Source organism: Streptopelia decaocto, assembly GCF_964273445.1.
Source record: "Streptopelia decaocto genome assembly, chromosome: 4".
Classification (NCBI taxonomy): domain Eukaryota; kingdom Metazoa; phylum Chordata; class Aves; order Columbiformes; family Columbidae; genus Streptopelia; species Streptopelia decaocto.
Genome location: NC_138658.1, coordinates 52,068,577 through 52,096,291, shown reverse-complemented (window position 1 = coordinate 52,096,291; position 27,715 = coordinate 52,068,577). Strand labels below are relative to the sequence as shown.

Here is a 27,715-nt window from a genome sequence, read left to right as displayed (position 1 = left end):
GCGCTTCCGGCGCGTGAAGTGTTGCGTTTCGCGGGGCGACTGCTTGCAGGCGCCTCGTGCCGTGGGAGTCCGCCTCCTCCCGCGCGTGCGGCGGGTTGCTAGGCGACCCTGTGGCGGGATCGCGCGGGGAGCGCGGGAAGGAAAGGGCGGAGAGGAGGGGGCCGTTAGGGCCGCCCCGCGGTGAGAGCAGCGGCAGCGGGGGGCCATGGGGGTCGAGGCTGCAGAAGGCCCGTCCTCACAGTGAGCGTGTGACCCCAGCCCCGAGCACCATGGCTCTCGTGGGCAGGACGGCGATGTGGTGGGCCCGGCTGCGGAGCCCTTACCCCGCTGGCGCCCCGCTCTGCTTTCCCCCCTGGCGGCCCGCGGGGCTGGCGGCGGGCTGGCGGCTGTACAGCTCCCGCGGCAAGGTGAGTCCGCGGGGTGCGGGGAGTCGTTTCGCCTGCTCGCAGCTGGGCTGCCGGGAGTCCCCGGAGGCGGCGGTCGGGTGTGTGGAAGCTGGCCTTGCCGGGCCGGCGGTGTCACCCTGGAGTGGCAGTGTCTCGCCACAGGGCTGTTTGCGTCCCGTTGGCAGAACGAGGACGTGCGGTTCCAAACTGAGGCATCCTGCCAGGGACACTGCAGATAGTGCTGCCTAATGCTGTGTATTGATGCCAGCAAAGAATTCCGAGGTTGCTTTTCTGCCTGGCCCGGAGCTGCTTACATAGCTTGTGAAAGAGAGATGAGCTTTGTGTATCTCTTAATATCGGTGACCAGAGTTTTTCAGTGTTGCTGATTGCTGTTAGAGGTCTCTGATGAGGTTCCTGATGCTGAAAGCTTTGAAAAGCAAAGAAGATACTTCTTCAAAGTGTCATGCTACGTGGAATTAGTAGTAATAACACAAAAAAGTTTTTTACTATTGGGCCTTGCTGTGTGTGAACCAAGGAAGCTGGGCTGCTCTTCTGCTTTTTCTTTTAATTTAGCCAAGACACGTGTTCCCTCTAGCTTCCTTTCCGAGAAAGTCTGCTTGATCCTTATGATAAGGTCACTGTTACCTGAGCTGCCAGGTAATGTTGCTGTATTCCTGTCAAGCTTGTGAAGAATAATGTCCTTAACTGTCCCCTTAATCAAGCTTTCTTAATCCTTAAGTTTAGTAGTTTAACAAACTTGAAACTGTTTTAAGTTTTCCAACTCCCTATATTCATAAGAATATACTACCTTTCACAACACTTTCCAGCATACTTACTGATTATTCAGGGTAACAAATAAATACATACATGTGTATGACTAAAATGAAATGCTAGCATTTTAAACACTGATAACAATTTGATTTTTTGTATCTCTAGTCACTATGTCTCCTCTAATTATTTTTTAAATTATTTTTAATCTATTATACATAGAGACTGTAACCATGGTTTATGAAGATAAATCTATATTTTTCAGGAAAAAATAGATATGTCAATGTATCCTGTCGAAAGCATCAGAAACTTCAGTATTATAGCTCATGTAGATCATGGCAAAAGTACACTGGCAGACAGATTGTTGGAAATTACAGGTAAGTGTTCTAATTTTATACTACCTTCTCTTGACACATAAGATGAAGTGTTTCTGTAGCTTTGATTATTACTAAAATGTCTAATACCTCTGCTCTTCTAGTAGCAGGTTGCTTATGCTTTTAGGCTGCCAGTTGTGTAGTGTTACATATGTGAATATGATGGACTTTTTGATTGAGATCTGCCTACAAGTAGGGATAAGGAAGTGTGAAATTCACTCAAGGAAGTATATATTTTAGAGAGAGACTGAAAAGGAGTGTACTTACTTGGTCAAGATGGTACTCCTTTAGTTCCTGACCAATTATCCATTAGATCGGTGCACAGCAAGTTCATGATGTTTACTGCTGATGTTTGGGGTGGAGAGAAGGGGACTGTCATGACCTAGGAGTTTGGGACAGAGTATTTTTCAAAAGTGTTATATAAACAGAGAGGAACTTCAGCTGCTTTTGCTTAGATGAAAGTAATGATAGGTCTGCTTGTGAGCAAGCTGTAAGCAACTGCCTTTCATGGTGGTGAGGCTCACTGGTACAAAACTTGATATGATGCTGCATAGTAAGTTTTAGAAATGTACTCTGTTGGTTTAGATTTAGTGTGTAGAATAATTTCTAGTAATTAAGTGTAAATTCCGTGTATTATACTATATGGACTTGCTTTTTCCTTCACTCTAAGTATTGGTGAAGTTGGTTACTTTCATCTTCAGCAGTATTTATTTTGTCCTCACGGGAGTGCTTCTTGGACTTCAGTGTTTTTATTTCTGTGTTATTGTTTAGGCTCAGGAAAACTTTCCACCTTTAAGGTGAAAGTGAGAAACTGAAATGCTAAAGGATATTCATAACTATAAGTGACTCTGAAACTAGGGTTTCCTTGGAAGACAGAGACAGATGCTGCCTTAGAAGGTTCTCTAAGGTGAGCTGTAAAGCGATTGTTCTATCTCCCAAGAGGAAACTAATTTCAGGGCAAATCTTAAATTGCTACTCAGAAATACACTTTTCTTACTTGAGGGGTGATGTGGTGGATACACTTGACAAGTGAGCAAAACAAAACTTGGGAGTGAAGCTTTTGAGCAAAGTTATTCTTTAGGGTTACCTCCTGTGTGTCACTAGGAGCAATTTTACCTGATGCCTGTGCTAGAATGGAGTTTTCAATTGGGGTCTGTCAAGTTCTGTGATAAAGCTCTTTTTGTACAGGAGTTTGGCACTGGTTGGAGCCATGGGCTATAGAGCTCCTCTCCAGTGATAAGAGGTGAAGTTTCTATAAAGATCAAAATTATTTAGCAGTGAATGGAATCCTTACTACTTCTTTATTTCTGACTTAGACTTACAAGATGTTTTGTATCCTGCTTGTTCAGTAAAATATTTTATATAACTTCATATGTAAAAATTTATTTAACATTGAGTTGAAGCATAATTTTATTTTTAAATTAAAATCTAAGTTTAGCTTAAAAAAATGGAAAAGCTTCATTTGCAGCTGCAAGTCCCATGTTCTCCTGGTTAATGGCATTTTCAAGAATTATTTATTTTGAGAGCTAATGTACTAAGTGAGGTAATAAAACTTTTTTTTGTCTTAGGAACAATTGCTAAGACTGACTGTAATAAACAAGTGCTGGATAAACTGCAAGTGGAACGTGAAAGAGGAATTACAGTTAAAGCACAATCTGCATCTCTTTTTTACAATCATGAAGGAGTTAACTACCTCTTAAATCTTATTGACACGCCAGTAAGTTAAGTATAAACAGTGTTTAAATCACACAAAGCCTAATGTATTTATATTTAAAAGTAGGACATTTATGGCTTCTTGTCTTTATTCAATTTTTTTTTTAAGGGTTATAAACATATACACAAATTAAAACATGATAGTATAGTAATCTTTGCAAAAGACTCTAGAAGTAGCTGAAATAGTAAACATTTATTTTCTCCACAGGGCCACGTAGATTTCAGCTATGAAGTATCACGATCATTGTCTGCCTGTCAAGGTGTCATACTTGTAGTGGATGCAAATGAGGTGGAGTTCTCAATTCTTGTTTTCTACTTAGAATTTCAGCAATTTCTTTAAGCAAGCTACAGAGATGATTAAGTTTGTTTGTTTGTTTTTTTTATTTTTTTCCATCAGTGTTTTTGCCTTTCATCTATCCATATAAAAGTACTATATTATGTTGCAAAAGAAGAGTAATGGGAGTTTTAAAAAAATTCTAGAGACAAATACTTGTGTGTTGATAGTTAGATAAATACTGCAGTTCCATGATACAGTAATAAAAGTATAGCATTAATAAGAATCAGATTCTACTTTTTTACAGTGTTTGAACTTTGCAAATAGTACTCTGGAGAACTTTTGGCTATAGTGCAAATACCCAGTTGAGTAGCTTCAGTTTCTTCTTGTAAAGCTTAATGATCAGTTCAGCCAACGACATTGTTAGTTAGAACTAATTGCTTTTTTGTTTTTGATTGTCTGTAATACAGATACTGGCCACATTAAAGCTGAAGGACACTATAAGCCAAACATGAATAAATTTATTCTGGAAACTTGAGAAGTTTCTATCTGCTAGATATATCTATATCTACTAGATCAGGGGTGTCAAACTCATTTTTCACTGGGGGCCCCATCAGCCTTGTGGTTGCCTTCAAAGGGCCAAATGTAGTTTTAGGACTGCATAATCATAACTATTCCTACATTTCAAAGAAGTGCATGTAGAAACCTTATACTTTGTGTTCTTTTCTGAATATAACTGTAAGGTAAGTTGAAGGTATGCTCCTGCCCTCTTGAGTAACTACAGTTTTATTACCATGATGAATATCCCTCTGTCTTAACTCTATTTGTAAATAGTTTGTTGTGGGCAAAGAATCTATGTTTGAAGGTACCTATTATGATCTCGGCTATTCAGAAACAAATAGCATGCGCAAAAATACATACATGGTGCATAGGATATGCATAATACTGTGTTATATATAAATAATTCCATGTAAGTGATAGCACATAGAACATTATTAGTTTGTTTACTTATATTCAGATTATGAGAAATGGTAATTAGGAATGTTGTTTTCTTTCTCAGCAATGTTTATAATTAATAACTTCTTTTCCATCCGACAAATGAAGGAGTGGTTAGAATAGCGAAGTAATCTTATGGTGTATATTATGCCTAGGAAAACAAAACAAAACAAAAAACAACAGCACACCAAAACTCAAGAAGGTTCCATGTTAAATTTTTTTCATGCCTATTTTCCAGGGTATTCAGGCTCAGACAGTGGCAAACTTCTACCTTGCTTTCGAAGCACAGCTTACAATAATTCCTGTCATAAATAAGGTAATAAAGGCTTTAGAGTTTCATATTAAATAGTTGGGTTACTTAAATGTATAGAAGATTTATAAGAGATATATCCTTAAATATAAATATATAATGAAGAAATAGCTAGAATATAATAAGAACTTTGTGTTCTACTTGTAAATACAGTAAGAATCCTTCGCTTGTATATTTGGAAACAACAGTGCTGGATCGTACGGAAGATGTGATTACCTGTATATTTAGCAGTTTGTTGTTCTTCAGATTGACTTGAAGAATGCAGACCCTGAAAGAGTTGAAAAACAAATTGAGAAGCTGTTTGATATCTCCGCAGATGAATGTATAAGGGTAAGATCACTTGAAGTTTTATAGCATGGCTGATGATATATCTGTATCTACTTTGTAGCTACTGAAAGACTTGTCCACATAGTTAATCAACAAGGTGTCATCTGTCTGTCTCTCTTTGTCTGACATACATGAATTTCTTTAAAGATTGTCTCCTGGAAAACAGGAGTGGAGAACACCCTTCTCAGTTAAAAATTCTAGTATGTCTTGATGAATGGCATCAGATTTTTAAATAATTTCTCATTGTGGGTCCATAAGTTGTTTTCATTTTTACCATAACAATAATTGCCATTCAGTAGAGGAAAAACTGTTACAGAATAATTTATAATCAAATCAGCATCGCAGAGTAATAGCATTCTAAAGTGTGCTTCAGAGTGCTTTTATGAGTAATATCATTTGTGGCCACCAAAAACGGTCTAAGTAAATGTGACACTTTAGTAGATACTTTGTGAGTGTAAGGCACATGTCTTATAAAATTGTCGTTGGACTTGTTTTAGATTTCTGCTAAACAAGGAACAAATGTTGAAAAAGTTCTTCTAAAGGTCATTGAGAAGATTCCTCCGTAAGTCTGTATTTAACTATGAAACCTTGCAAGTTTAATTAGGAAACCATGAGTTGCATGTGTGCAGTATTGGCAGTAGTTTTGCACCTAGCATTCATCTGATTTAAAGTCAATACTTTCTAAAGAGAGGTGAGACAAATCTAATGTCTAAGCTGGTTAAGTCAATTTGAAATTGCAAATCAGAAAAAATGACACCAGATTAGAGAGGCCTTTTATAAAATGACTGTGTGAATATTAGCAGAGGAAACTTCTTTATTCTTAAGAAGTGGGAGAGGAAAATTTATTCAGTCTGAAATGAAATAGGTAAACCACTGAAGGTAATATTTTTATGGCAGTTAATATAGCATCCATGAAACTCACTGTTTGAGTATGTGTGCTGTTACTCCCTTTGAACATTGCATTGTTAAAATGATAAAGGTAACTGATGTGCACTGTGTTTAGAGTTTCATATCCTGAACCCAACCTTTAAAATAGACCTTTATTGTAAGAACTTGTTGACAAAGCTGCTAAATTACAGTTGTTTCAATGAGCATATTGGTTTTCATTCTTTTTTCCTTTTATTAGCTAATAATTGTAGTCCTCATATTAGTTAACAAATATAGTTTAAAAAACTGCAATGGAAATCCAAGATCAGGTTTCTGTGAAAGATGGCAAAACCAGAATAACAGGGGACTTACATTTTTAAAATCAGCTGTTGGAATGTAACTTTTGAATTTTTCTTGTCCGACATAATGCAAAATTTTAAGCGTCAGTATCACCTGTTGTGAAATGGGTATGATGGATATGCATACTACTGTTGCACATGGAGGAAATAAAATGTCAAGATTTTTTGTATAATACATAGTGAAACACTAATTATGTCTGGTATGTGTTTACTGAAAATTACTTGATTGTTTTATCTATATTAATGTATATCTGTATTAATATTTTGTGATGGGGTGCTTGCTCATTCAGTGTTCAATTAAATCATACTGCTTAATTTGTTTTAAATTTTTGTGACAGACCTCAGTGTAATACTGCTGATCCATTGAAAGCCTTAGTATTTGACTCCACCTTTGACCACTACCGAGGTGTCATAGCTAACATTGCACTCTTTGGTGGGGAGATTCAGAAAGGGCATAAAATTGTGTCTGCACACACAAAGAAAAGATATGAAGTTAATGAAGTTGGAATTCTGACTCCAAGTGAACAGCCAACGCATAAGCTGTAAGTAAAAATTTCTTATAGTGGAACAAATCATAATTTGGTGTAAGGTACAAAACCGTGCATTACTTTGCTTTTTGTTTTGGTTAGTAATGGCTGGGAGGTGGTTTGGGGTTTTGTTCTTTTTCTTTGTTGGTGGGGTTTTTTATGATTATTATTTGTAATTTAATGCTTAGTGTCAGTCTTTTTCATTTTGGGCATGCTGAGGCAGGAGCTTTTGGGCACTGCTTTTTGGACACTGCTCGGGGAGCAAGACATTCTATAGTACGTGGAACATCTGGACAGCTAGTATTTTAAGACTAGCATTTGATATTCTTATTCAGCTGTCCAATTTATTTCTAGGAACTACCTAGTTTGAGAGTGGAAGGGAATGGGGCTTGATCTTAGTTATTGCTGCAGTGTATTTTGAGGGTAGAAAACTTAAAATCCATGAATGCAACAACTTCCAGAAACTGGCTCCTCATGGCAGCACTGGGAGGAAAATCCGGTACTTAGAATTAGTGGAAAAGCTTTATCAGTTTGCATCCAAGAATGTGTTAATAACTTTCTTGAGAGATTCTCAGTGAGACTACATTACTGTGTGTGGTGGGTTGGACCCAAACAGCCACTTGCTCATTCCCTCAACCCCAGTGGGACTGGGGAGACAAGTGGGAGAGAAGAAGTGAGGAAAGACTTGTGGGTTGAGATAAAGACAGTTTAATAAGTGAAGGAAAAAGAAAAGAAATAAAAACAATTGATGCAAAGGCAATCAGTTACCACCTCCCACAGGCAGACTGATACCCTGCTAGTCTGCAAGTAACAGCCACCTTGGGAAGACTACACTCCTTGTTTTTTATTGCCAAGTGTGATGTTATATGGCATGGAATATCCGTTTGGTCAGTTCGGGTCCTCTGTCTTTGTTTTGTCACCTCTCAGCCTTTTACCTACCTCTAGCCTATTTGCTGGGGGAACAGAGTGAGAAGCAGAGAAAGCATTCATGCTGTGCAAGCACTATTCAGCAACAGCTAAAACATTGATACGTTATCAACACGATTTTAGGCATGAATCTAAAGTGCAGCACCATACAGGTCTGTTCTGGAGAAAGTTAAGTCCATTCCAGCCAAAACCAATACACTCTAGTTTTATCTGCTCAGGGTTCCTCTCCTAACAGCATTATGTGGTGATGAAATGCATTTGTCTTTTGTTGTTTCTGCCACAATTAGCATATGAAATTTGGTCTGCTGGCAGCTGGGAACTGTTTTGGTTCTGTCTTAGATGCCTGATAACTTCCCTCTAGCTCCAGCTTTCAAACTGAGAGTAGCACAGAATTCAAAATCCAGAACTATAAATTTACTGTTTAACAGAAATAGAGGTACTTGAGTCAACAGATAGTTTGTCCTTGAGACAAAGCTCACAACTCAGAGGAGAAACAACTTAAATCTGGCTTATGGCTGTTAGGGAAGGTGCTCTCTTTGAATTTCTGATTGAGCTAAGTCAAGTGGGAAAAATAGTGGAAATACTGATAACACCAAGAAGCATGTCTATATAATGCCAATTTTATTTAGATATGCTGGACAGGTGGGCTACGTGATTGCTGGAATGAAAGAAGTAACAGAAGCCCAAATAGGAGACACACTGTTTTTTTATAAACAGCCAGTGGAGCCTTTGCCTGGTTTTAAGTCAGCGAAGCCAATGGTTTTTGCAGGTGAGGAGTAAACTCATATAAAGTGGAATTACTTCTTTCAGGTAATAAGAATGAGGGAGCTATTAAGCTTTTAAAATAACGTTTGTAGATGTTAAGAGTTGTGAGGATTAGAATTTTAGCAAAGTTAAGCTGAAGAAGAATGTCATTTATATAACTGTGTAATTTTCTCTGTGACTGGACAGGATTCATATTAGCTGCAGACTGGTTTTATAGGAATACAAGACTAGCATGTATTTTTAGCCATGTTTATGGCTCCTAATGATAGTAAACTCTTGCTGGCTGGAAAAGAAGGGTTCAGGTTTTAAAAAAGTGAGTCGATTTTTGACAATTCTTAATTTAGATAATTAGGTTTCCATAATTTTTGTGATTCTTTTTTCTTTTACAAATTAGTAGCTGTTTCTTTTTCGTTAAACATGGAAAAATACTAAAGCTAATATTCAGAATGATTCTGTAAAATATTTGACTTTTTCAGAGAATCACAGAATGTTAGGGATTAGAAGGGACCTCAAAAGATCATCTAGTCCAGTCCCCCTGCTGGAGCAGGAACACCTAGATGAGGTTACACAGGAATGTGTCCAGGCGGGTTTTGAATTTCTCCAGAGAAGGAGACTCCACAACCTCCCTGGGCAGCCTGTTCCAGTGCTCTGTTACCCTCACTGAGAAGAAGTTTATTCTCAAATTTAAGTGGAACCTCTTGTGTTCCAGTTTGAACCCATTACCTCTTGTCCTACCATTGGTTGTCACTGAGAAGAGCCTGGCTCCATCCTCGTGACACTCACCCTTTATATATTTGTAAACATTAATAAGTTCACCCCTCAGTCTCCTCTTCTCCAAACTAAAGAGACCCAGCTCCCTCAGCCTTTCCTCGTAAGGGAGATGCTCCACTCCCTTAATCATCTTTGTTGCCCTGTGTTGGATTATCTCCAGCAGTTCCCAGTCATTCTGGAACTGAGGGGCCCAGAACTGGACACAATATTCCAGGTGTGGTCTCACCAGGGCAGAGTAGAGGGGAAGGAGAACCTCTCTTGACCTACTAACCACCCCCATTCTAATACACCCCAGGATGCCGTTGGCCTTCCTGGCCACAAGGGCACAGTGCTGGCTCATGGTCATCCTGCTGTCCACCAGAACCCCCAGGTCCCTTTCCTCTACACTGCTCTCTAATAGCTCGTTCCCCAACCTATACTGGAAGGTGGGGTTGTTCCTGCCCAGGTGTAAGACTCTACACTTGCCCTTGTTATATTTCATTAAATTTTTCCCCGCCCAACTCTCCAGCCTGTCCAGGTCTCACTGGATGGCAGCACAGCCTTCTGGCGTGTCAGCCACTTCTCCCAGCTTGGTTTCATCAGCAAACTGTGTAAGTAAACTTTAAGCTTATATAGTTCTGTTGAGCTGTTTCCACCAGCCTCAGTTAACTACTACAATTACTATAGAAAGATGTTTTTGAAATAAAGACATTCTGGAAATCACTTTCTACACCTGTGAGGGGATGTGTAAAAACTCAAGTAAACTGTTTCATAAAGATTAGGTGGTCTGTCAGTGAACGCAAGGAAGTGTAATCCTGTCAGTAATGGTTTTTTGGATGCATATGTGTTACTTCTTGCTGTAGAACAATCAACATTTTCTGAACACGTGGTGATGTGAAAAGTGATACAGTAGAAACTCTTTCAGGTAGTAACTATACAGGCTGCTGCTTGAATTAATTTCAAAAAATATAGAAACATTTGCAACTTTGTTAGATGTGGCACTTTTTTTTGCCAGTCACTCTTACCTTTGAAGGAACATCTCAGTGAAATTTGTCTGCTTGTCCAGTGATGCAGTGATGCATAAGCTAAATGTTTACACTGCAGCCCTGCAAAAGAGTGGTTATAGTCAATTGTGCATCTCCACAACTCTGAAGGATTGATGGGTACAGTGTCCCTACCATTATGGTTTGAATGTTAATTCCTGGTTTTTATGAGGTAATCTAAAACTTTATTACATTTTAAATAATTTTTGGGGAGACAAAAAAAAAAAGAAAAAATCCTCATATTGTTTTTCCACATTTTAAAATTGGACCAGAAGGTAAGCTATTTCTGATTTTATTACTGTGTTCACTGTAGAAGGCATATTTGAGAGCTAAGTACACACTAGATAAAGCTCTCTTACCACGTCAATTTTATCTAATATGTTTTGACAGGAATGTATCCTGTAGATCAAACAGAATATAATAATCTCAAAAGTGCTTTGGAAAGGCTGACATTGAATGATTCCAGTGTAACTGTTCATCGTGACAGTAGCCTTGCCTTAGGAGCTGGATGGAGGTGAGGCTTTTATACTGCTTTTGTTTTTTAGAATGGTTTGTAAATTGAGAATGCAAGTTTAAGTAAGTCAGCTGAAGATTGAATTAAAAAGTATTAAATATTAAGAGTTTTACTTCAAGTTAATGCCACTTAAAGGTCAAAAGCATGTGTTTTTCTTGCCTTCTGCATTTGTGCAGAGTATGCAGTTTGTAGTGATTGATAGTATTTGTTCACAAATACTCACACTATTCACCTGCAGGGTCCTTTGGAGATTGTTTGCTGTGCCTGATATTGCCAGACTAGCAGTGTAAACATGCTGAAGGGGAAAAGAAAAAAAAAATCCCACTGTGAAATTCCAGGGGATATACAAATACTTTTACCAACAGGATATTTTTTTTACCAGGTTGGGTTTCCTTGGTCTTTTACACATGGAAGTTTTTAATCAACGTTTGGAACAGGAGTATAACATGTCTGTTATTTTGACTGCACCTACAGTTCCATATAAAGCTGTTCTTTCCTCAGCGAAGTTGATAAAGGTACGTTATATTTATTACAGCTTTATGTAAATAGCAGCTTAAAAGCCTCCCATTAGAAACATATACACTTTTTTAATGTAGACTAGTACTTAATTTTATGGTAAACATTTGAAGCACCAATATTTAACTTCAAACATTTTTAATGTTTTGTTTTGGTTTGGTTTTTTTGTTTTGCTTTGTTTTGTTTTTTAAGAATGTTATCTTTCCTTACCCCTTCCACTTCAAGCACTCTCTTCTTATGTCTTATACCCGTCCATGAAAATGAGAATAAAAGGCACATTTCTTGCTGTATTCTTTTCGGTGCATACTGACTGGGCTGAGGTTAAAGCAGGTGAAAAAATCTTTTATAAGGTTTTATCAGTCAAAAAACATTGTTTTTAGGAATAGGTTGTAATGCTACTGTAGATGGCAGGGGCTGCTGAAGATAAGTGAGTTTTTGATGACAGTGAAATAGGCATGTGCAAACTTCATTGAATTGGGTGCAAAAAAATTACTGTGTTTGAGTTTGAGAGAGAGAGACTCTAAACACTACAGGAAATCTGTGAATTCTGAACAGCTTATTTAAGAAAGGTTGCTGTGCTTGCAAATTGTAAGCCATAGACTCTTTTTCTCTCCTGTTGTTTTGGTTTCTTCCTTAGGTAGTGTAGTATCTACGAATGAAGTAGTTGACACCTTTAGGGGTGTAAGTGATTCTGGATTGCTGTGGGATACTTTTCAAGCAGTGCTGGAAGTTGGGTCATTGTTCAAGAACACTGCCTTGTCAGTAGAAGTGATAGAATCACTTGCTTTGGACCGTGGGGGGAAGTTGTATCTACATGATAAGAAGCTTAACCTTCCTTTTATTCTTACTTTGGAAGGACAACTGCAGCCTCTATCGAGATGTTGGACTACAACAAATAGATGATGAAAGCACTTGTACAGGAATCAAAAGCTCTATTTCCAAGCCCACTTCAGCCTATAAGGGAGCCTGAACCCAAGATTCTATTCAGAGAAGAATGTCCCTGTCACCAAACTGCAGAGTACTTGAAGCAGGTCTTTTGGTGAAGCTGTGCTTTCCACCTAAAAGGGTTAGGATGGAGTAAGAAGGAAGATCCTTACTCTACAGTCAAAAGAAGGACGGAAGAGGGACAGAAAAGCGTTTTCGTTTCTATTGATAATCCCAGATTGTAGTCCTAGTTCTAAGCAATTCTGTTTAAAATTCAGTGGATAAAATGCTTAAAAAAAACATTTTCCCAGTGAAAGTAATTACTATAATCTTTCTATATAATAATATTTAAAGATATGCGGATCAGGGACTTCTGTATTTGATGTAGAAGTCTCTCTTAAAATTGTGTTTCGTATAAATTTGTCTTGCACGATTCACAAGTGTTTCCAAGCATTTTAAATGGTTTTTAGCATTTTTTTCAATGCTGTTTTTGTCTCCTTTGCTATTTAGTCTGCTTATTTGTAAAATTACAGTATCTGTTTTATTTGTTTGTTTTCAGGAGTATGGTAAAGAAGAGATTACTATTATCAACCCCGCTCAGTTTCCTGATAAACTTTCAGTATCTGAATATTTAGAGCCAACTGTTCTTGGTACTATTGTAACACCTCATGAATATATTGGGAAAATAATTGCTTTGTGTCAGGTTGGTATATAGTCTTAGTTTTGTCATTTGTATTTTTAAGCTTTTTATATCATACTTAAAGTGAAGATAGTAGATAGTAAGATATTGGTACTTAAATAGTATCTTTGACAATAATTATTAAAATATTTTTTTCTTTCAAGAGTATTTAAACTTTTTATATGTCAAATTACTACTGAACTACAAAATCCTTATAGTGAGAGTTAGTGATGAAGCTCAGTGACAATGAAGTACATAGTCAGGCACCCTGCAGTAGACAAATTCATAGCTAGTTCTGTTTTCCTGAAAGAATGAAACCAGCAGCAGGGAAATAAGACCTATTGTTTTTTAGACATATAGTCATGGAAATACAATTTATGTCAGCACTTTACTTTTTGTGTGTGTTTTCAATACTTCACTGGAGTACATTTATTATGGTGATGGCCAGTCATGTTTCCCCAGGTGAATTTGGAATACTCTTAAATAAGAATATTTCAACTGCCATGCATATTGTCTTTATCTAATTTCCTCACAATATTTTTCTTAGCTTTTAACACTTCAAAATACATAACACAAATGAGTACAGTGCCTGTGTGTCAGTGCAGTGGAGTTTAAGATCTATTTAGAATAACTCCTAAAATAACTTCAAGAACACCCTCCTGACAGGGAAGAAGATGAGCCTGCGAGTCCTACTGTGTAATACCGCAGTGTATGCAAAAAATCTAATTTCAGTGAGATTTTATGGACAAATAATTATACACTTAAAAGGCAGCAGTAAGCAGAAGCTCTTAAGGATTTCAGAAATTCAGCTGTTAGAGAGGATAGGTTTGAATAATTTTTCTAGTGAAGTTACAACCATTTCATTTATGATGGTGCTAAAATTTATTCTGAGATTTTAGCAAACTACCAATAGGATAGTTACTCTGGGGCTTGGAGTACAGGAGTTCTCTTGGGTAATTGGATAGTAGTTTATATTAGTTTGTTTTGTATTTATTTGTAGAAAATTTCTGTCAAGGGGAACTGAAGCAATTTTTATCTGTCTAGGATCGTAGGGCAGTCCAGAAGGATATGTTGTACATGGATGAACACAGGGTTATGCTAAAATACCTCTTTCCACTGAATGAAATTGTGGTGGATTTTTATGATGCTCTTAAGTCTCTGTCTTCAGGTTATGCAAGGTAAGTACCTCCTTTGTACCCCCTTGCCGTCCCCACCACCCTGAGGTAGCAAACAAAAAAAGATCAGAGGAGAAAATATGGAAAGGCACAAGTGAAGAATATTCTTTTATGGTGGTGCTGCGTATCAAGTCTTACTTCATCTTTAATGAGTTAGATTCACTGTGAAAATTGATGGAAATACATCTGAAAAACCACAAAAAGTGCATCAGTACCTAATAATAATTTTCTTTGATGCATGTGTTTTTCAGCTGTGACATATAGAGCGGTACTTGCTTGTCTGAAGTGACAAGGGGCATTTCCTATCAAAGGAATAACTGAAAATTTACTTCTTACTCCATTATAGTGTCTTTGTGGAAAAGGCAAAACAACCAGATACTGATTCTTTAAAGCTAGTAAAAACAATCAACAAACTATATATAAAACAAACAACACTTACTTGACTTACATGCTTTATTATGGGAATAAGGTAAATCATCTCTATTTTGAGACAAAATGTTCTGCTATGGGTGGATTCTTTAAATTCAGAGGCTAGAACAGTGCTCAGCCGCTTGTGAAGAGCCTTTGTGAGTTGAATGGAAGGGAAAATTTTGTGTGGCAGATGGGCTTATGCCACAGGAGACTCAATAGCTCTTACAAATCCGGTATGTAGACATGTTAGTTAGATACACTGCATTTTTAACAGAAACTATTATACCTGTTAGGCTGGTGCAAAAGTAATTGCAGTTTTGGACTGTGAATTTTAAATCATAACTAGACTCAAACACATCTTTATTAATCAAAACAGGAACCATTACAATCAACACATTTTTGCCAACAAGAAATGTTTGTTTATTCCTGTAGCATAAAAATCCATACTTCAGGATTCAACGAACTCTTGGAAAGCATTTTCTGCATCCTGCTGGTTGTAGAAGTGTTTTCCCTGCCAAACGTTCTCAAGACACTTGAAGAAGTGCTGGTTGGTTGGCAAGAGGTCAGGTGAATATGGCGGATGAGGCAAAACTTCATAGCCCAATTCGTTCAACTTTTTTAGTGTTGGCTGCATGATGTGTGGTCGGGTGTTATCGTGGAGAAGAATTGGGCCCTTTCTATTGACCAGTGCTGGCTACAGGTGTTGCAGTTTTTGGTGCATCTCATTGGTTTGTTGAGGACACTCCTCAGATGTCACAGTTTCACTGGGATTCCGGAAGCTGTAGTGCATCAGACCAGCACCAGACCATGAGACAGTGACTGTGACCTTTTTTGGTGCAAGTTTGGCTTTGGAAAGTGCTTTAGAGGTTCTTCTTCTTTAGAGGTTCTTCTTCTTTAGAGGTTCTTCTTCTTTAGAGGTTCTTCTCAGTCCAGTCACTCATTGCTAGTTGTATAAAATCCACTTTTCATCACCTGTCAAATCTGATCAAGAAATGGACAACACTTCAAAACAAGGATTTTTTGGATTGTTCGTCAGCTCACAAGGCACCCACTGATTGAGCTTTTTCACCTTTCCAATTTGCTTCAAATGCTGAATGACTGTAGAATGGTCATTTGGCAGCTTCTTGTGTAGTGTCAGAGGATCAGCTTCAATGGTTGCTCTCAGTTGGTCCTTGTCAACTTCCGATGGCCAGCCACTACGCTCCTCATCTTCAAGGCTCTCATCTCCTTTGTGAAACTTCTAGAACCATCACTGCACTGTACGTTTGTTAGCAGTTCCTGAGCCAAATGTGGTGTTGTTGTTCTGAGTTGTCTCCGCTGCTTTATGACCCATTTTGAACTCAAATAAGAAAATTGCTCGAATTTGCTTTTCGTCTAACATAATTTCCATAGTCTAAAATAAATCTAAAATAAACAGCAAGTAATAAGTCAGTAGCAAAAAAAAACATAAAGCAAGAAAAGTGTGTTAAAATGATGTATAACATAACCATATTTATTTAAGAATGTATTCCAATATCAAGCGGCACATTTCAACAATGCAAAAACAGCAATTCTTTTTGCACCAACCTAATAATTACATTATTAATTTAATGAGCATACAAATGAATTTCATTGAAGGAGTGAATTTGGTTTGAGTTTGTGTTTTCTTAAATATGCCTTATAAAGGTAAGATGAGATGTGTTTTGCCCAGGTTTTTCTATCTGAAGTAGAAGCATAACCAAAAGTGGGCAAGGACAGGTAACAGAAACAGAGGAATGGAGATTTTGAGATTATTTCTTGATTTTCATTTCCTAATTGACTCCCTAATGTTGCTTGTGTATTTAATGCTCTCAATAATCATACTTCTGTTCTGTTAATCTATTAATATAACTATGATTTAAGCCAGTTAAGATAGAAGTACTTTCAAATACTCTCAGAGGATTTTTCCCCTCTCTGTTTTGATATTTCAGATCTGACCAGTTTAGTGGTATTTGTATTCTCCACGCATATCTATCTTGTATGAATGTATAAATTACATACATATATCTCTGCGTCTCCTCCATTTTAAGATTTGTTTTGAAAACTGACACACAGACAGCAAGGCCCCTACTGACCAAAGGAGAAATATGCTTTGGAAATGAAGAGGAAAACTTTGTTGTCAAAGGGAATAATAGAGGTCATATAAAAAGTCTGTCAAATGAGAGGATGAAAAGAAAACAATCCAGTGTTAGTGTTTGATTTGTGTGACATCAAGGACGTTTGCTGTTCAAAAGCTGTGTTGAAGGGTTCTGTTTCTGGAGTTTTAAGGATCTTACAGCTGATAGAAATGTTTGAATAAACTCTTCAAGAGATTGCAGTAAGAATGTAGATGATTTTTTTCTTTATTTATGCACCTGACTCAATAGCTGGAAGACAGGACGATGCCTTCTGCTGCCTTGGAAATGAGATTTATTTGCAGTAAATTTCTAGTCCAGCCAAGGCTGGACTTGCATAAGGGAAATGGACTGAGAGACCATTAAAAACTGTGCTCCTATTTTAATAAAAAGTCGGAGTGTTTTATTAAGAAATGTGTCTCAAACTTAAAATTTATGGAACAAAGAATGCAGAATATAATTTTTTACAAAATCATCACTAACTTTTAAACTGCTTTCATTTAGTTTTGATTATGAAGATGCAGGATACCAGACAGCAGACCTTATCAAAATGGATATTCTTCTAAATGGAAATCCAGTTGAAGAGCTGGCAACGATCATACACAAGTAAGTTGACTGGATTCTCTGTTCCAAAGAAATAAGACTTGCTATTAATATACAATGCAAATATATTTGTCATATAATGCACATATATAGATAGATAGACAGATACACATATATGAAAACAGTATTGAGGATTTCACTACATCACCACTTTTGGAGATGATCTGAAAAAGAGGCACTTAAATGCGAGGTAATAATGTTTTTTTGGTAATGTTGGACAAAGTAGGAGAAGGAAATGCAAAATGCCAGTCTTTTAAGGGGCTGAAAAAAGTTAAATTTTGACCAGTATAGGAGATGCCAGATGAATCATTTATGGCACTTATTATTTACTACTGAAAAACATGAAAAAATTATTTGATGTTCCAAATAATTAATATTCTACAGAAGTTTGTTGTTATCTTGTCTCCAGCCAGAATACCAGGAGAATGTAAATATTTATTGGATGTAATTACCTCAGATTTTTTTTTTTCTAAAATGATTCAGTTTCTAGAAGTTTCTCAGGAATGACTGGTTTTCAGGTGAGAATAGTGCCTTCCTGTTTTCAGCCTCTGCCCATGCTTTCTTCTCAGGAAGTCTTTATAAGGCTCCCTTCTGTAACTTCAGCATCCCTTTCTAGTAATTCTGAGATCAGCTTTTTCAGGTGTGGGAGATTTGAGGGATTTTCTTGAAGCAAATGGGCATTATATGGAACTGAACTGAATAGGCTTCTGAGGCCTATGTGTCCAGCAAGAGAGCAAGAGTCGAGTAGCCTACGTGCCTTACGTGACTTTGAGCAGCCTTGAGCAAGAACAAAAGAGTGTCCGATGAAGAAATTAAGCATCAGCAAGTCAGCAATTTTGTAGTGAGGTAATGCTGAATGCTAGAGCTCGAGCTAACTGTAAAAGATCCAATCCCTTGTTAGTCTGCGGTGCGTGGACAGTAGTTATCCAATCACATGCAGCCTGTAGATGTGTGGACAAAGCAAAAAGATACTTAAGGAGACTTGTAACAAGCAATAAATGGCTTCAGCTGGATTCACACTGGATTGTGTGGAGTCTGTGTCGTTCACCCTCGCAAGTGGTGACCCCGACGTGATACGCAAGGAGAATTTATGGCGAGAGGACGACTGCTGAAGGAGGGTTAAGCCTCGGCTGGCTGGCACGGCTGGACTGTGACCGGGACACAGTCTGCGGGCTGTGGGAAAACAGTCAGAGAGGATCTGACACTGTTGCGCAATGTACACCCGAAGGCGAGGTGAGCAGCTGGCTGAGAGATGGGGCAGAATGTATCTAATGAAGGAAAAGCAATTTTGCAGCTATTCTCGCATATCCTCTCTAGGAGAGGAGTGAAATATGAGGAAAGTAACCTCAAAAGATTATTAATTGGGTGCCAGGACAATGGGTTTCCTACCGATCCATCAGGAGCCTTTCAAATAGAGACTTGGGAGAAAGTGGGAAATGTGCTGTGGGAGGCGATTAGCCACGTGAAAAATATACTAATGGCCTTGCAACAGCCTGGTGCTTGATAATGATGACATGGCAACAGTTAAAAGCCAAAAAGGCTACAAGGTGTGTTCCTAGCATTGAGTCCAACATTGCAACAGTTAAAAGCCGAAATGACTGTTATGAAGCTCAGTGATTTGAAACAGGCATTTCCAGTTCAATTGCCAGTTAAATGGCAAGTGTTTACCCCTGAACCAACAAAATATTCACTCCCAGAAGACAAGCCGTCAGGGGAACTGTCTGTGCCTCTCCTGGAAGAAAAATCACCAAAAGACAGAAACAGCGTAATGACAATATGGACACTGATCAAAATGTGCCGTCCGATCTGACAAAGAAGAAAACATTTTATCCTCCTTTGCTGCCGTTTACACCGCCTACTCCTGATTTGCCTCTGATGCATCCTGGGTTTCCGGATAAGCCCAGATGGGCCCAAGAGCTTATTTGGAAGCTGGAGTATTTAGAGACAACAAAAGATTCAACAAGCAGACCAAGAATGTAGAGAGGACATGATAACGTGTAGACTAGAACAGAACATCTCTGATAAACGTTCCAGGGGTGCAACGGGGGGTGCTGTGGGTGGCAATCCTATCACGAGGTGGCAGGTTGTCATAAAAAATGCATTACTTGAGGGAGAAGTATTACCCTCTGCATGTCCAGTAATGCTGGGAGGTACTTGGAATGATGGGAGACAAAAACCTAATTACTTGACTCCTTTTCCCTGGGAATTAGTCAAAGAGGCAAGAAAATGGGTAAAAGAACATGTGTTACAGTCACCTTTTACTCAAGCATTTATTGACAGTATTTTTATTGCTAACCTTATGATTCCATCAGATTCGTGTACATGGATGGAAATGATATTAACACCAATGCAGCAGTTACTTTGGCGGACATGCCGGTATGATCTGGTAGGACAAGCAGTAGTGCAAAATTTAGAAAGGGGGGGATGGTGATCCACTAAGGACAGCAACCGTCGATATGCTCACAGGACAGGGAGAGTTTGCTGATATGCAAAAGCAAGCCAGGTTAGTTGTGCCAGTACTGCATCAATGAATGACCTTAGCCAAGGAAGCGATGAAAACACTGCCTGAGGACAGGAAAATTATACCACCTTATACTACTGTTAAGCAAGGTCAAAATGAGTCTTACATGGCTTTTTTAGATCGCTTGCGCAATGTGTTGGAATGGTCACAGTTGACCGATCCAGTTTGCAAAGCACTGCTTATGTGTCTAGCAGTGGAGAATGCTAATCCTGCTTGTAAGTGCATTTTACAGGAGTTGCCAAAGAACGGATCCCTGGTTGGTATGCGGGTGGTGTGTTTGAGGGTCGGCACGTCAGAAGAACAAACCAGTTTTATGGCTAGCACTTTTGCAGCAGCCATAAAGCCTTTGATTCAAAAAGGAAAATCAGGTCATATAAAGACACAGTGCAGAGCTAGTAGGCTGAGACAACAGACAAATAGAAGACTTGCAGGAAATGTTGAAGAAATTCATCATTGTAGAAGGTGGATTGAGTGGGTGGTTAGCAAGTCTGGGAATTACAGGATGGATGAGGGCTGTGCTTTTACGTGGATTAATAATTCAGGTTTTTCTTTTTGTGGTTTGTTTGTTTTTCCTTCTTAAAATACAGACTTGCAGTTGGTAAAAATTTGTATATTTTCATATTTTTTACATAACTGTGATCCCAAAATCCTTGGAATTTCTTAACTTCAGAAGGTTGATGTAGGAAAATGAAACCCTTACTTTATCCAGAAAGATCCTGGGGCTGGAGTGGAATAACTCTTTCATATACATTTGCTACTTAATGTGTTTTTCATAAGTAAGCCGTGTTTAGCAATCTACCTGCATCTCTTTACTTTGAAACCATGGAAAATGGAGTAGCCAACCTTGTAAAAGTTACTTATTGCTTTAACATGTGTTTCTTGATCAATTTATCTTGCACCCCAGAACTGCTTCACTCACTAAAACTAATGATAGCTTTTCTTTTAGCTTTAGATTACAAATAAATTTTTAAACTTGTAGACAGCATTCATTCTACTCTTGCTTCAGTTATCCTGAGTCCTCTCACTGTAAATAGACTATGTATCTGTATAACAATAATTATGCTGAACTACATTCATAGCAATAGAATTACTGAAATTACTGTAAGATCAGTAGTAAGCTAACCATTATTATTTGTCCTAATTATACAAATAAATATCTCTGTCTTCTAAAACTAATCCTTAATGAACATTACTTAAGTACTTCAACCTTAAGCTGTTTGCTTTATACAGGTAACAGGGAATCATGTTGTTGCTACATGAATACATGTAAAACTATTTTCAGCTGTATGTTGCTAAAATATATTTGCTAAATATGGATTTTTCAATGGCTTATGAAAGTATCCGTTCAGTAGCTTTTTCAGCCCTTTTGTCATTTTTCTCTTTCAAAAATATGAAGCATATGCAGATGCTAAATATAGCTGGGTAATTTTCATTAGCAGATGCCAAGAGTACATTAAAATGTTTTTGGTTTAGTTTTTTTTCCTGCTTCATAAACACTGATTTTTAAAAAATATTTCTCTAATATGTAGATCCTCTGACCTTTTGAGCCTACAATGAAAATCCTCCTTGACCACCTAGTTTAAAAATTCCATTTGAAGCTGTGACAGTTTTCAAAATGGCTTCAGTGTGATAGATAATCTGGGTGCTTATCATAAATATTTTAAATGTATTTGAACACCTTTTGTTAGTATGAAACAGGTGACATAGAGAGACCACTCAGATGTAAAATTATTTTCTGATCAGCTTATCTTTTGAGTTAAAAACCTTTACTAAAATCTTTCTGTCAAACAGTTTGTTCTATGGATATATTTGTGGGGTTGTATTAGTCCTCCTGAAAACGCTGTTAACTTTCTTTTTCAGTGATAAGGCGTATGCTACTGGTAAATTTATTTGTGAACGTTTAAAAGATGCTATTCCTAGACAGTTGTTTGAAATAGCCATCCAGGCTGCTATTGGCAAGAAAATCATTGCAAGAGAAACGTAAGTGAAGCCCTTCTGTTTCCCTTTTTTTTTCCTTCCTTACTTTAAGGTACTTAAAATACATACTTGTAACGTCTTACCCAATAGTTTTATACATTACAGTACCTGCAGTTTACAGTAAAGTCATATTTTTCTTGTGTATGCTACCAGACCTCTTGGGGAAACAAACCAAAACATTTGAGCTGTGACTATGACTAAGGACTTTATATAAATTTAATTGAAAAAAAATGTATTTTTATTTTAAATAGCTTGTGGTCAGCATTGTGCTTAGTGCGTAGAGTATAACTTGCAAAACCCATGTGTCCACTTCCTGTTTGGCACTGGAAAAACTTTCTTATTGCTGAAAAAAACTAGCTAGTTGTGGAATAGATGAACCTCTGGGAGAATCAGAAAAAAAAAAAAAAAGGAAAGAACTGAACTGTGCTTTTCCAAAGGAAGTAGGTTGCAAGCTGTACTTAGCAGCACGTTTCTTTTAGAGCAAACTGTTTCCTTGATATGTTTCTTGTTGCACTTTTGCTGCTTAAATAAGATTCAGATTGTGGTAAAAGAATTAAAGGTAGGGATCCAAGCAGAGGTGCTGTAAGAATTTGTGTGTACGTACCTATATACACACTTAGGTAACACTGTGAATCATAGAAGAAATCCTAGATAAGAATGCAAGATTGGAATTTTTATGTACGTATTGTACACCCTAAGGGATATTTCTAGAATTGAGAAATGTGAATTAAGTCTTCTATTTAGAAGTTTGTTTTCTGTATACAAAATACAATGCGTAATTCCAATGAGTCTTACAAAACCAGAAGAAAAACAATGCCTAGCGTTTTGACAGCTTAGTATTTAGCTTCACGTATAGGAGATGTTCTGATGTGTTGAAGTACATATTTTATTTTACAGGCTGAAAGCTTACAGAAAAAACGTTGTGGCAAAATGTGTAGGTATTTTTTTCATTGTTTTGATGTTTCTGATGTGTGTAGTGTGTAGTCTTGCTAATGTGATAGGCCTATCTTTTCCTAGAAACACAGCAAAGACACGTTCTGCTTGTGCTCCAACATTTCACTGGGATATTAACAGATACTTTGATATTTTATTTTAAAATTCAACTAATATAACCTCTAGTTGCAGTAAGAGTGGATCAGAAAGAGTAAAGGCTTTTTCAAAATTACACACCTAGACTGAACTCAACAGAGCTGTGGCTGTGCTCACTCCCATCTCACCATTTTCTCATAGTTTTAGACATAGTAAGTGTATGTGTGTGTGTACACACACATCTGTGTAACTTCATGTTTCCTGATTTTTTTTTTTTCCAGGTGTGATTTAAGAAACTATAAAAGTGCTTCCTTAGAGACTGACTGTGATTAGACTTTTACCTGGGTTTTCAGTAATACATCATGACAAGGCCTTAAATATGCAATAGTTGACTATGAACAACACTGGACAAAGCTGTAGGAAAAACGTGATGGCTCTTACTTGTCTTTAGCTCTCTGAAGCAAACACGTTGGAAAAAAGTTAAGCAAGTGTCCCTTTTTCACAACTATTATGGAATTTTTCTGCTAGGCACATACATCAGATGGTGTTTGTTCAACATATAGAAGGGTTCAGTTATCTTACCTGGACGTAAACACCTAGTGCTAGTATAGGTGCCCCAGTGTATCTGAGCTGGCATCCTGCTGCTGTTCCAAGGAGATCTGGATAGCCTATAGGCTGTGTCCAATGTCAGCCATGCTTATGTAAATGTATATGTTTAGGTAACTCAGTTCAACCCTCAATGAACGTGTTCTTTTTAACTATTGGCCTTTTGGGATAACTACATGGAGTAGAAAATAATCTTTTGTCATACTATAACTCGCATTTCTGACTGTTTTTACGTGCTTGAGTTTAGTGTTGCTGAAATTTACTGTAGTTGCATTTAAGCTTACTAAAACGCTTTTTCATTTTCATAGTATGGTGGAGACATTACAAGAAGAATGAAGCTTTTAAAGCGGCAGGCAGAAGGGAAGAAGTTGATGAGAAAAATTGGCAATGTGGAAGTACCAAGAGATGCCTTTATACGTGTTTTAAAGAGACAAACTGACAAATAGAGATCAGTGACATGCAGGTGATTATTCTTTCAACTTTTTGTAGACAGTAGCACGATGAGCTAATGTATAATTTATCACTGTGAGAGGGAACATATTTGACTTTAAATGGTGTAAATTAACAGTATGTGGGAACATAAATTGAAAGGACTATGTACTTTAAATGTACAGATACTTGTAGATTATTATGAAATTAAAGTTATTTGACTTAACTGAATGTAAGTGTTCATTGTTTTCCTTTGTGTTTCATTATTTTCATACTTCTAACACTTAAAATTTAACATAATTATGTTTTATTTTTGCATTGCAAGTCTTTGCATAAGAGAACAGCAGCAACATGGCAAAGAGTTTATAAAAATAATTGAAAGGTATGTATAGGCAAACAATGCAAAAAAAAAAAACCAACAGTTTGAACTATTGCCACAAAAATATCAAACTACTTCCTGTTTTACTTTCTAAAGTTGCTGTTGTCAGGAAATCATGATGATGCCAGGAAAAACTAATCCTGTCTTTTTTCAATGTACCACACTATTTATTTTAAACTTGTTAAAGTGTGTCACTTTACCATGAGTACAGCCTAGCTGTGCTAATCTCCGAAGAAATCATAAGGTTTTTATATATTAAAATACAAGATACTTAACTTCTTCACCAATAAGACCAATTCCAGCCTTAAAGAATTCCTTTGGCATGAAGATTTGGTTAGAACTTGTGTCTTAGTGTACTTGCTGCTATTTTACTTATATTGTTCACATACTAAAGTTTGTCTGTGAGTTCTCACTTGAAAGCTGTAGTTAAGTGTGCTTGATATAAGTTGTTGCTTTTGGAAGCGTAAACAAAACAATAATTAACACAAGTCAATGACCATGCTAAATACTGCAGTCACAACTGCATGCCAACCTCCAAAAGCTTTGTAGTGGTTTAACCCGAGCTAGCAATACAACCATGATGGCTGCTCACTCACCGCCTCTCCCAGTAGGGGAGAGAATCAAAAGGGAAGTGAGAAACTTGGATTGAGATAAACACAGTTTAATAAAATAACAAAATACTAATATACTACTAGTAAATATGTATATAAAATAGAAATAAAGATACTCAAGGCAATTCCCCATGGACTCCATCCACACTAAGCAGCCAGTCCCAGTAAGTGATACTCCAGTCCTGAACAGCCGATCAGAGAGAAAAAAGGAAAAAAAAAAAAAAAAAAAAAAAAAGGAAAAAGGCAGAAAGGTTCAGAGGCCTGTGCAAACAGCAAAAGGCTGAACTAAAACTCCTGATCCAAACTCCCCTGGCTGCGCCCCAGAGCGAGAAAGAGCGGAAGAGCTACCTGAAAGGTCCTGACTCTCCTTAAATACAAAGCATGATGCTAATGGGATGGAATACTCTTATTGATCAGTCGGGATGTTAGTCAAGCTCTGCCCTATCCATGCCCCCCTTCCTTGATGCCTCACACCTGTGGGCAGAGTGCTCAGAGTGTTCTTGGCTTTCAGACCAGAGCAATTAAAAACATTAGCTCTGGGCTGGGGTGTTACCTCTTGTTCTTAAACTAAGTCCAAATGAGTGTGCTAGCTATGGAAAAGAAAGGTTTCTAACTCCATGAAGAAAATTAACCCATTTTTAGTCAAACCAGCACAAACTTTTAAGCTGCTTTTATTTTTTTAGATCTTCAGGGACTAATTTGCATCTTCACAGTTCTTTACTTCTTGTTACTAAATATGTTTTAGAAAACAAATTCCTAGCAATACCTGCTAAAGTACTTAATCACCAGGAAAGCCTGCTCTTAAGTTTAGACTTGTAACTATAATTTGAGATTTATTAATCATTAGCTAGTTCTTTTATTTCAACCTGAGTACAAGGATTAATTGGGAAAATTCTTGGAGGGGTGAAATTGAACTGGACACCTTCAGAGGTCCCTTTCAACCTACATGACTCTCAGGGTCTATAGAAAAAGGAGGGAGGGAATTTTGATACTTCAGTGGTTTGTTGTTGTTGTTTTATTGTTTGAAGCTGTTCCAGCTGTACTGAAAAAACAGATCTGGATGTGAATAAGATATCCCATAACTCTAATAAAGGTACATAAGCTGCTGCTGCTGCTACTACTGATCCTGAAGACAGGAAAGATGCTGTGGACAAAGATTCACTTTCATTAACATAATTATTAAGTTTGCAGTAATGCCATCTTAAAAGATAGCACTTGAGAACATACAAAGATATCTTTAGAAAGTACAGATATAGTAATATCTGCTAAGAGCAAAGGAACTAAAGCATTTTTTTTAATATATATTTATTTCCCCTCCTTTAAATAGAGATAAAAGAGAGAAAGTACTGGCTCTGTACTGAGGAATAAGGCAGAGGCTAAAGGTAAGCTAGAGATTATCCAAGTAGGAAATCTTTCATAAAGCATCTGAGTATGACACATCAAATATATTTTACCTATTTAAAGGAAAGTTACATGCATGGATAAAGCTGCCTTGGGAATAAGACTAGAACTCGGTCTTTTTGCCTTATTAGATCCATCTGAAACAGAAAAAATACAAATTTGTAATCCAGTTCCAAGAGGACTTGTACATGCTGTCAGTTTTGAGAGGAAGGACTTTAAATTAACTCATTAGTACTGTTACTGTTAGAACAATAAATGAAATATTAGTTTTTGATACAAAATGACCTATCTAGTCACATTCTCCCCTCCCCCCCAACTTTGAGACATACTTGAAAATCCTACTGAGAAAAAGGAGAATAAAATACTAAAGTAGATGTGCCAGGCTAAGTTTGAATTTATTCATTTACCCAAGAGCCCATAACTTAAGACTTGCTGAACTTGGAAATGCTTGTGTTGCCGTTTACATATTAACAAGGAACTGCACAGTAACAGGTAAAGCTTAATATAACTTACACGGTTTACTTATTTTTAGTAGTTGACAAGTTTGGAAGGTACTGCTATAGAAGAACTGGCATTTCTTAAGAAAGCAACTGGAAGTATCTCAGAGACTGAAATTATAGAAACACTGTAGCAGTATAAAAAAAACAAAGTCATTAATTTATAGGGTACAGAGTAGAACTCTACATCCATTAGAATTCATAACTTAGAAAAAAAGTTTTACAATAACAGAAAGTAAATGGAGAACAACTGAAGACTCTTCATGAAAAGAGCCCCACTCAGACAAGTATTGGTACTACTGTAACAGTATTTAAACTGGCCTGTGTTTAGAGAAATTCCAAAGGTTATGAGTGAGAAAAGATACTAATTCTTTGGTCTCACATGTCTTGAGAGGAAACACTTCAGTTAATGACATTGGCAAGAGGCAGAAGACTGAAGTAGAGGTTATATAAAAGCTATGGATTTCCACTCATGCTTGAGCCTAAGTTCTGTTGTTTAACAGGATTCCCAGTTTTCCCACAAGATAGATCATGATCATTAATATAAAAGCATGCTTGAATTCCTTTAATAGTAACTTAAATTCAAGATTATTTTAGTCTGATGCTTTTTGTAATACACATGTTTATTTTATAAAGTGAAGTCTTCACTGAGCTGTAAAGACTAAGAATGGTAAGTGTAACAATGCACTTTGTGTGTCATATGCTACAATAAGTAAAAAAGTTGAGTCAAAAGCCTGAAAGCCTGTTTTATATCTGTGCTTCTTCAATCTGCTGTTAAGAACTGAAAAATTACACCTGCTTCCTACCCTGCTTGAGACAGACTCTCCAATCCTTTTGTAATTTTATAGAATCAGAGTCTAGGTTTGAACGGACCCTTAAAAGACCATCTGGTCCAACCCTTTAGGTGAGCCTAGATGAAACTACC

At 37.3% G+C, this 27,715-nt stretch overlaps 1 protein-coding gene across 1 annotated transcript; it reads left to right on the top strand.

Annotated features, from left to right (window-relative positions):
- GUF1 (GTP binding elongation factor GUF1) lies at nucleotides 1–26,601 on the top strand. The gene is made up of 17 exons (XM_082050399.1): nucleotides 1–407; nucleotides 1,420–1,531; nucleotides 3,097–3,245; nucleotides 3,450–3,530; nucleotides 4,750–4,827; nucleotides 5,068–5,151; nucleotides 5,646–5,710; nucleotides 6,713–6,916; nucleotides 8,458–8,597; nucleotides 10,777–10,900; nucleotides 11,283–11,415; nucleotides 12,900–13,043; nucleotides 14,064–14,197; nucleotides 17,242–17,343; nucleotides 21,722–21,841; nucleotides 22,736–22,772; nucleotides 23,782–26,601. The coding sequence occupies exons 1-17, from the start codon at nucleotides 270–272 to the stop codon at nucleotides 23,917–23,919; spliced, it is 1,983 nt and encodes a 660-aa protein (XP_081906525.1). The 5' UTR covers nucleotides 1–269; the 3' UTR covers nucleotides 23,920–26,601.
- Nucleotides 26,602–27,715: the final 1,114 nt, after the last annotated feature.